Source organism: Chiloscyllium plagiosum, chromosome 12, assembly GCF_004010195.1.
Source record: "Chiloscyllium plagiosum isolate BGI_BamShark_2017 chromosome 12, ASM401019v2, whole genome shotgun sequence".
Classification (NCBI taxonomy): Eukaryota; Metazoa; Chordata; class Chondrichthyes; order Orectolobiformes; family Hemiscylliidae; genus Chiloscyllium; species Chiloscyllium plagiosum.
Window position 1 is genome coordinate 49,255,938 of NC_057721.1, and position 11,295 is coordinate 49,267,232.

The 11,295-nt window shown below is 39.2% G+C and overlaps 1 protein-coding gene across 1 annotated transcript in view; it reads right to left on the bottom strand.

The window, feature by feature from the left end:
- gpr156 (G protein-coupled receptor 156) overlaps positions 1-11,295 on the bottom strand; it is a 54,631-nt gene that overhangs the window by 19,567 nt on the left and 23,769 nt on the right. The window contains exon 5 of the mRNA XM_043701532.1: positions 4,257-4,367. Coding sequence (XP_043557467.1) covers positions 4,257-4,367 — 111 coding nt within the window. The remainder of the gene's footprint in view (positions 1-4,256; positions 4,368-11,295) is intronic.

Here is an 11,295-nt window from a genome sequence, read left to right on the forward strand (position 1 = left end):
TCCCCCTAAGCCTGTGCTTAGTCTTGATCTTTTGCCCAGAGCTGTGAGCATAAGCTACATTTGACTTCCAAGGATGTTTCATTGCAAACAACCATTGTGTTGAAATATTTTCTTGGAATTTGGATATTTTCACTACTTTACTTCATAATTTTGAAAAACAAGACACATTTCTAAAGCTTTAACGAGCTAATATTCATAGGGAATGATCATGGTGCAAGTATGAAAGAATAGCTAGTAAATATAGTTGATCTTTGTATATTTATGTTGTGTTCTATAATTATCAAAGTGCTCCAAGCTGGAGGAAAGAGAAAGATAGCAAGAGAACTTATTCATGTCCATTCAACTTTCAAAAACAAACTAGTTGAATTTCAAAGCCTGTTACTTTTGTGTTTCGTTACCATAGAATCATTGAGTCATAGAGTTAAACGACATGGAAACAACTCATCCATGCTGACCAGATATCCAAAACTGATCTAGTCGCATTTGCCAACATTTGGCCCATATCTTTCTAAACCCTTCCTATTCATAATCCCGTCCAGATGCCTTTTAATTGTACCAGCTTCCGCCTCTTCCTCTGGCAGCTCATTCCATACATGTACCACCCCTTGCATGAAAACATTACCCCTCCTATCCCTTTTAAATCTTTCCCCTCTCACCTTAAACTGATGCCCTTTAGTTTTGGACTCTCCTAACATGGTAAAAAGACCTTGTCTATTCACCCTATCCATGCCCCTCATGATTTTATAAACCTCTATAAGGTCACCCTCAGCAACCAATGCTCCAGGGGAAAAAGCCCCAGCCTATTCAACCTCTCCCTTTAGCTCAAACCCTCTAATCCTTGCAACATTCTTGTAGATCTTTTCTAAACCCTTTCACGTTCAACTACATCTTTTCTATAGCAGGGACTAAAATTGAATACAGTATTGTAAAAGTCTCCTGTACAGCCATAACATGACCTCCAAACTCATATACTCAATGCACTGACTAATAAAGGCAAGTGAACCAAACGCCAGCTTCACCATCTGTCTACCTGCAACCGATCCAATGTCTCAGAGGTGTAAGCAAAAGTTTCCAGTTACTAATGCCCAAGAAACAGCTTACTGAGAATTCTTTTTAAACAGAAGTTTGTGAGCAATAGCAACAAGAACTGAAATAACAATCTATTAATTGCTTGCCTGTTGGAAGTTTTTTTTGTTTTGTGATCTCTAAACTTTTAGACTTGCAGTAAACTGAAGGAATAGGAAGAGGTTGACATTAATTGGTTTTCAAAATCAAACTACGATCCATCAAGATTTGAATCCATTATCTCCACCTGTGTTTTGCTGACGGAGATAACCAAAGCTAATCGTATATCCATGACCAATTCTAATGCATAACATCCATGAACCCAAATAAACCTACTGAAAAAACAAATAAACCTCACCCTCTCAATATAAGTTATTGGGACAAGTTATATCTGCATTTCAGAATTTTCTTAATCAAGAATAATATAATAGTAGTGTACCTACCTCTTGGCCAGAAGGTCCAGGTTAAAGTCCCACCCGCCCCTGAGGTGGGATATGTCTAACAGATTGAGTAAAAGTATGTTCTTTTAAGAATGCTTAACTACATATGTGTGAACAATACCATACATGTAAGTATTTACCTGAGACACCAAACAGAGACCAGTAAGAAAATGTGTTTTATTATTCCAAATATTGTATCTTCAATCTTTCCACTCATGAAGTACTGTACTAGAATGATCTGGCTCTGCTCAAACAACATCTGGCCAACAATAGATTTCCAGACTGGAGAAGTTATGGTGTGTAATGGAATGAAATCGAGAGGAATTCGACCAGTTGACCTTGGGAAGGGGAGCTAGATATAAACTTTGGGCAGGTAGCTTGTTTGGTGAAAAGATGTGGTTAATGACGCAAGTGAGAGGAAGGATGAAAGACTCGTGGAGATGAGCAGAAATACATTGAAAGTTACTTTGTCCCCATTGCCCCAACCATCAAATTAAGCCTTTAACTTTACATGAAGCCAGTGGAACTGTGTCACCTGCCCCGACAGCCCCGGATTCACCTGTTCTCTCAGTCTGTGCTGCACATGTCAGATTCACCTTCTTGAGAGTGAACCCGAAGAAACCGACTGACCCAGATGGAGTTCCCGGCCATGCATTCAGATCCTGTGAAGACCAGCTGTCAGGGATATTCACTGACCTCTTTAACATCTCCTTACTAAAATATAAGATCCCCATTTGCTTCAAGAAGACCACCATCATCCCACTACCAAAGAAAATATGTGCAATGCGCCTCAACAACTACCATCCGTTGGCTCTGACCTCCATAATTACAAAATGCTTTGAGAGGTTAGTCAGGGTTCACGTCAACCCTAGCCTCCCAGCCTGCCTTCATCCCTTGCAATTTGCCTACAGGTGCAACACTTCCATAGCAGCTGCCATTTCCCTAGCTCTACACTCATCCCTGGAACATCTGGATAAGAAGGATACCTTCATCAGACTTCTACTTTTCAATTATAGCTCTGCCCTCAACACTATAATCCCAACCAAACTAATCTCCAAACTCTGAGACCTAGGTCCTGGTCCTGATTCTGGCTTCTGCAACTGGATCCTCAGCTTTCTGACCTACAGATTGCAATTAGTGACTATAGACAACAGCACCTCCTCCAGGATAATACTCAAAATCAGTGCCCTGCAAGGATGCATACACAGCCCCTTACTGGGCTCCCTGTACACTTAGTTGTGTCATCAAAATTTCATCCGATCAGCAACTACAAGTTCCCTGATGACACCACCATTGTAGACTTGAATTGTTAGTGTTATGGTGCAAAGATAACAATCTCGCCCTCAAAGCAAAACTAAAGAACTGATTATTAGCTCCAGGAAAAAAGAAGGCCATTCACCTGTCGACTTCAACGGAGCTGAGGTGAAGAAGGTCAAGAGCGTCAAGTTCCTAAGATTGACAATAACCAACAATCTGTCCTGGTCCTCCCACATAGGTGTGATGGTCAAGAAGGCACAACAATGTCTCTTTTTTTTTACCTCAGGAGGCTTAAGAAATTTGACATGTCCCAAGGACCTTCACCAACTTTTACAGATGCACCATAGAAAGCATTCTGTCTGGGTGCATCATGGCTTGGTGCAGCAACTGCTCTTTCCAGGATTGTAAGAAACTACAGAAAGTTGTTGACACAGCCCAGACTATCATAAAAGCCAATCTCCCATCCATGGACTCCATCAACACTTCTCATCGCTATGGAAACACAGATAACATCATCGAAGGCCTCTCCCACCCTGATTATACTCTCTTCCAACCTCTTCCATTGGGTAGAACACACAGAAACTGAAACACACATACCAACAGGTTCAAGAACAGCTTCCTCCCTGCTGTATAACAGACTGCTGAATGGACTTCTCTAATTTCAAATCTAATGTTGATCTTGCTTTTGTGCATCTCCTGTGCAGCCGTAACCTTATATGATTTGCTCTGTCTAAACACCCTATGATATGTGTGTCCTTGTATGTTACAATTTGCCTGTACTGCATGCAAAACAAAGCTTTTCACTGTACCTAGGTACATGTGACAACAATAAATCAAATCAAATCAAATCACTCATCTGACTGTAAAGCCAATAAATATTCACGAAAGCAAAGCAAAGAAAGAACTGCTCAAAGGCTGCAGCTACAAGTAAGACAGTGATTCACTGATATACTTTATGCTACAGATGTGTATATACCATTCTTGTTTATTTTTATATATGCATTGAACTTTCTAAAGGGATTATTTATAAAGTTTCAAGCCAGTGCTATACATGTGCCCCTTAAGGATTAGTAAATGACATATACTGCAATGTACAGTTATCAATCATAAGTATGCTTATTTAGTAATAATGTTAATTACTTTCCTTGGAACAACAAATAAGTAAATTTTTGTCCTAAATATTTCCAGACAATGACAACTCTACTTTTATAGTGTGCATGAATGTATAGAACTAGAAAAGACCACAATGGTCAATCTGGCAGGCAGGTTTGAAAAATAATATATGTTGCTTTGTATTTCCCATAATTTTCCATTGTTTTCTTTGTCATATGGCTATCCATTACTGCTTTCAGCCTGCTAACAGCATCCACTACCAATGTTTGTTCGATAAAACTATTTAGTCTAAGCTTCTCATTTCCCCTTCTAAGTTTGCTTCAGAAATGTAGAGAAAAGTTGGGTGAGGTGAAGGTCATGAAGCTTCACATGTTAGCTTACCACTCTCTTCTCTGGGACATGCTGACCAAAAACTTTGTACAGTCGCCATGTCTTTCCCAATATGGGCCCAAATATCAATGAGATTCCTAAGCACAGCATCCATATGCGAATCTGTAATTCAAAATGAAGGTTTGTGTTAAACAAAACACATCAAAACTAATGGTGGTAAGACTAAACACATGAAGTCATAGAGGTGTACATCATGGAAACAGACCATTCGGCCCAACCTGTCCATGTCAACCAGATATCCTGAATTAATCTAGTTCCATTTGCCACATTTGGCCCATATCCCTCTAAGCCCTTCCTATTTATATACCCATTTATATATGCCTTTTTAAATATTGTAATTGTACGAGCCTCTGGCAGTTAATTCCATACACTTGAGAGATCTGAAATAAGTATTTTAATGTCACTTCAATAATCTACCCTTCTGGTAATGATTGATGGACAACTGAAATAAAAATAGTATACACAAGTAATAAGAATTCAATCATTTCACTACAAAACATTACTTTACAAACTTAACATAATTAATAGCAAGTCCTTGGGTATCTCAAGTGCTGTAACATGCATTGGCAGATCAGTTATGTCAGTGTTTTAATGTATTTTTCAAGTCATCAGAATTTATAAATAAAATGTCAGAACTATATTTACTATAAAGAATAATGGGTAATGATGGATTAAAAGGGTATCAAAATATCCGGTTTCACATCAAGTAAGTGATTAAAGCTTCTAGATCATGCTCACGCGTTGTAAAAGCCTCCTAGTTATTTGGCAGAGATTTTCAACACCCTTTTAAAAATTTCAACAATTGTACCCAAACATAATTTAACCAGAGTAATCCTAACCCACAGCTAATCATCTCAGTTTTCTGTTTTGTGAATTATAATTAACTCATCATGTACCCAACACCCAGCCAAAACTACTCTAAAGTCATCAAGCTTTTGTAAGGATCTTTTGCCCAGCCCAGAGTTAGAACAATATTTCCGATGAATTTGTTATAATTTTAAAATTTTATAAAAGAATCCAAGTAATAACAAAGAAAAGTTATATGTTGTCCTTGTTGTACCTAGGCTGTGTATATTCTGCTGAATTGACAATTGAAAGATAGGGAAGAAGTCTAGATTAGAGTGGTGCTGGAAGAGCACAGCAGTTCAGGCAGACATCTGAGGAGCAGTAAAATCTGAGGAGCAGTGACTTATCTCTCCACCCTTCAGGCTCTCTGCCTGTATTCCTAATGAAGGGCTTTTGCCTGAAACATCGATTTCATTGCTCCTCGGATGTCTGCCTGAACTGCTGTGCTTTTGCAGCTCCACTCTAATCTAGACTCTGGTTTCCAGCATCTGCAGTCATTGTTTTTACCTAGATAGGGAAGAAGTACTGAGTGCTTGGAAACCTAAATAACTAGGTTTCCCATCTTAGTGCTGGAAAAACAGTGGAGATTAAACTTTAACTCCAGGGAAATGAAATATTTCCAAAAACTTTAAGCTGGCACTTGTGATAAGATGTTGCCTAGAAAATGGAAGATATGGGAATGGGAGAGAGTTATCAGTGGAGAATGGGAGAAGGTATTGAGAGCTCAATTTTCTATGAAAGAATAAAAAAAAGTAATTTGGGATATTTGGTGATTATGTTTTATGGAAGAAATGGGAAGAGGTGAAGCAAGCAGGTAGGAGACATGAAAGTGTAGGAACTGGGTTTTAAACAAAGGGGGAAGAGTAGAAAAAATAAGAAAAATGTTGCAGAAGGCAGCAAGGAAACCTCTCTGTGGTTACCACAATAGATTGGGGCAGCACGGTGGCTCAGTGGTTAGCACTGCTGCCTCACAGCACCAGGGTCCCAGGTTTGATTCCAGCCTCGGGTGACTGTGTGGAGTTTGCACATTCTCACTGTGTCTGCGTGGGTTTCCTCCCGGTGGTTTGGTTTCCTCCCACAGTCCAAAGATGTGCAGGTCATGCTAAATTGCCCATAGTGTTAGGTGCATTAGTCAGAGGGAAATGGGTCTGGGTGGGTTAGTCTTTGGAGGGTCGGTATTGGGCTGAAGAGCCTGTTTTGACACTGTAGGGAATCTAATCAAATCAGACCGATCTCCTCTTTAAAATATAGTCATGATCACAGCATCCCTAAGATCCACTGGTATAAACTCTATTCCCATTTGAGGAATGTGAAGTAGTGCAGCCAGATATCTTTGCCATCTGATCTAGCGGCCTTGTTGTTTTTCAGTTGTTGCGTGAATTTTACAAAATTGTTCATGATTAGGGTGGTACAGTAACAGAACTGAGGAATGGAATTGAGGGTGTTCAAGTAAAAGACAGAGTCATTTGTGGAATTCTTCAAAGTATTCTCTGCAGCAAACACTATAGTCTCCCTGTTATGGATGAGTTACCCTGCATGCTTGGCTGTCAGCAGGGTGGACCCTTAGGTATTGCCGCATAGTCATCTTGTTGGCACACTCATCTTCAGTGTCCGTGCATTGTTGGATCATACTCTTTCTACCCACTATATTTTTAATAATGCATTAATTACATATACATAAATAAGTTAATGTATTTCATCTTTTCAAAACTCATCCTCTTATTTGTAAACCTCTTCAATCTACATATTCAAAGATGTGGCATATGGTGTGAACGTTCTGGCCACAAATCCTAGTATCTGTTGTTGCAATTTTGTAGTTTTTTTAAAATCTAAATTTTTGTAATGGAGTAATGTTCAGAACAACAGGTCAATGTTTTATAATGAGAAAATGTCAGCATATAGACATGCTGCAATTACAGCAATCTGTTCACTAGATGGTGATGTTTCACTAGCCAATGACCAATCTGAAAATGTAATTTATTCCATGGAAAGAGTATGTTGTATTCCAAACTATTTCATAGAAACAACACTATGTCCTAATTGTAAAGTAATCCCTTACCTGAGGTGAGCTAACCCTCAGGTTAAACCATAATCAGTCATCTCTTTTTAATAAGAGAGCAACCCTATGGTCTAGGTAGGACTATGGCAACTATATGATGTACTAATCACAGAAACTATTCTGCAACTATTTTAAAATAATTAGCTTTTTTTTTGAATGCTGAACTTGCACCCCAATATTTCAAAAGGTGTGATCAGTTCGAAGTTTACCACTGCACACCTTGTTTTTTCCACCCAAAATCTCCCAGCTTTTAATCCTGAAAATGTCAGCTCTGATTGGGTTCTCAAGTGCACTCTTGTACCGACTGACATAATGTCAGCTCAGAAAATGTCATTTCAGAATATCTTGTGCAGCAACCTTTGATAAAAAGACTTTTGGAAATGCAAATATAGTTCGTTTATAGGTTTGCCTTTATCCACCTTGTTTGTTAATTCCTCAAAGAACTCTAATCAGTTAGTTAAACTAAAGCTTTCTGACTCTGCCCAATCACGTTATGATTCTAGATAATCTGCTGCACAATTCTTAATAATAGATTCCAGAAATTTCCCTATGGCAGATCTTAGACTAGCTGGCCTTTAGCTGTCTGAAACTGTCCAGCCTGATTGTTATCTTTTATTCTAAGGAATACACAGTCAGCTGTCCTTGACTGTGTGCCCCAGTAATAGCCAGTCAAGAATGTTTGACTTACAGACACTGGAATAACTGTTACTTGGGCCTCCAGATCCTGCACACTCCTCTCCTTCATTTCTTCATTCATGGTTTTAGCCAAAATGCCCACCAAATTTGCCACGTGTCTACACGGGGTTTCCATTCTCTGTACACCTGCACAGCTATCCATTCTTCACTGCAGTTCATCCTTTGTCATTTTGTATGGTCACAGAAAACAAAAGCCAACTCCTCACTCTTGATACAGGTGAGAATTCAGGATCCAATGCTGTCCAACTTTACCTCCTATCATTCAAAGAAATTCTTGAAATACAATACCATTGCATACCTTTTGCCGTGGATCCTGTAAAGTAATTTGGTGCTGCTACCTTTTGAGTTTTCAAGTAGCTGATATGTCCACTGCGTCATTAATAACTTACTGGTAACCTGTGATTTGTTAATTCACTGCTGCTTTCTGATCTCTGAACTGATTAGTTTGTTAGTGCCTACTATTCTATTACTTTTCAAACTATATTCCAAATCCTGTTCAATGACTGTGGCTGATTACTGGTTTTGTGTTCCATGGATAAGTTGTCCTGCACTTCTAAATGAAATGGCTGATGAAATTGAATGAAAAATGGTTAGTTTGTGATGCATTTTGTGCGGAAGAATGAGGAGAAGCAAATATAAACTAAACTGCTACAATCTTAAAAAGGTGACAGAAGTGGAGAAACTTGGGAGTTTGCACAAGCAAATCTTTAAACATGGCAGGACAAACCGATAAAGCTATTTTAAAGTAGTCAGAGCTTTGGCTTTTTAACTATAGACACAATACAAAAATAAACTTGTTTCTTGTAAGTTAAATCACAAATTAAATCTCAGTTGGTATATTATTTTCAATTCTGAGCATCGCTCCTTAGGAAGTATGTCAAGTCCTCAGTGCAATTGTAGGGAAGATTAACCAGAGTAATACCAAGAACGTAGGACCAAGGAAAAAGAGTGGGCTAATTGACCTTTTGTGGCTGCTCCACTATTCAATAAGATCATGCCTAATCTGGTTTTGCTCTCAATTCCAAATTCCTGTCTGCCCCCTCATAACCCTCAACTCCCAAATCTATATAAGAAAAATCCATTTAACTCTGAGCTTAGTATCTTAACTAATTCTGAAGAAAAGGATTCAACAGACTGACAACCAATAGAGAAAGAAAACTCACTTCTCAGTCTGACAAGGAAAACCTCTTTTTTTTCCTAAGCTCTCCCCCAGTTTGAGTCTCCCCACAAGAGGGAACATATTGGTTCTGAAGAAAGATCACTGGAATTGAAATTTTTCTCTTCATATCTGCTGCCTGACCTACTGAGTTTCTCCAGTAATTTCTGATTTTGCTAGCATATACAGTTCTCAGTGTTATATTAAGAGTTCTGATTGGATAATCATACTGAATGGTAAACAAGGCTCAAAGAACCAAATGGCCCACTCATGCCCCTTTTTTTTGTTTCTAATCTTCTACATTTCCTTTGGTTCTGCGAAGGTCCTAATGAATTAGAAGTTAGATAATATAATGCCATTATTCGTGAAAGGAGACAACAGAAGACAGCAAAATCCAGGCCAGTAAGCCTAGAATCTGATATAAGGAAATTTCTATAATCTGTTATTAAGAAAGTTTTTAGATTAGATTACATTACAATGTGGAAACAGGCCCTTCGGCCCAACAAGTCCACACCGACCCGCCGAAGCGCAACCCACCCATACCCCTACATTTACCCCTTACCTAACACTACGGGCAATTTAGCATGGCCAATTCACCTGACCCTGCACATCTTTGGACTGTGGGAGGAAACCGGAGCACCCGGAGGAAACCCACGCAGACACGGGGAGAACGTGCAAACTCCACACAGTCAGTCGCCTGAGTCGGGAATTGAACCCGGGTCTCTGGCGCTGTGAGGCAACAGTGCTAACCACTGTGCCACCGTGCCGCCCAAAAGTTGTCCTGGCATACTTAGAAAATCATTATGAGGAGGTGCTGGTGTTGGACTGGGGTGGACAAAGTTTAAAAGTCACACAACATCAAGTAAGAGTCCAGTAGGTTTATTTGGAAATATGAACTTTGAGCACTGCTGCTTCATCAGGTAGCTGATGAAGGAGCAGTGCTCCAAAAGCTTGTACTTGCAAATCAACCTGTTAGACTATAACTTGGTGTTGTGTGACTTTTAACTTAGAAATTATTGTGTGATCAGGCAATGATAAAGTGGTTTTGTGAAAGGGAAGTAGTGTTTAACTAAATTAAATTATTTAAGTCCTTTTGAAGAATTAGCAAACAAAGTGGATAAAGGGGACCCTGTTGATGTAATGCACTTGGATTTTCAAAAGGTATTTGGTAAGGTGTCATACAGGTCACTACAGAAAATAAGATCTAACAGTTTATGGGTTATACCTCTGCATGGATAAAGAATTGGTTAGCTAACAGGAAACAGAAACTAGGGATAACTGTGTCTTCTTTAGATAGAAAAATGTTACTAGTGAATCCCCACAGTGATCAACACGGAGGCCTCAGTGGTTTACAATTTATATCAATGCATTAGATGAAGGTCTAAATGTACATAAATTAAATTTGCTAATGACATCAAGGTAGGTTGGAGAGTAAGTAGGCGATGGCCTAGTGGTATAGTTGCTCGATTATTAATCCTAGAAATTCCACTAATGCTTTTGTGATCCAGGTTCAAAACTTGCCATGGCAGATAGTGGAATTTAAATAAAATGTTTTTACAAACCTTGAATCAAGAATCTACTGATGACCATGAACCATTGCCAATTGTTGGAAAATCTCATCTGGTTCACTAATGTCTTTCAGGGAAGGAAAATTGCTCATCCTTATCCTGGTCTGGCCTACATGTGACTTCAGACCTACAACAATATGGTTGACTCTCAACTGCCTTCTGAAATGGCCTTGGAAATCACTCAGTTTAAGGGCAGCTAGGGCAATGCAATAAGTTCTGGCCAGTCAGCAGCTCCCAGGAGTGAATAAATAAAAGGTTGTCAAGAGAAGATGCACAGTCTGCCAAGGGCACAGATAAGTTAAGTGAGTTAGTAAAGATTTACCTGGTGGAGTGCGCAAAATGCAGACCCCTCCACCATGGCAGGATGAAGTGAAAAATGGTATGAATTTAAATGAAGAGAAGTTACAGAAATCAATGACAGAAGTTACCTGATGTTCTAATACAGTAGATACGCAGGGAGATCCAGTAGATGTAGTGTACTTGGACTTTCAGAAAGCTTTTGATAAAGTCCCACATAGGAGCTTAGTGAGCAAAATTAGGGTGCATGGTATTGGGGGCAAAGTACTAACTTGGATTGAAAGTTGGTTGGCTGATAGGAAACAAAGAGTAGTGATAAACGGCTCCATTTCGGAATGGCAGGCAGTGACCAGTGGGGTACCACAGGGATCAGTACTGGGACCGCAGCTTTTTACAATATATATTAAT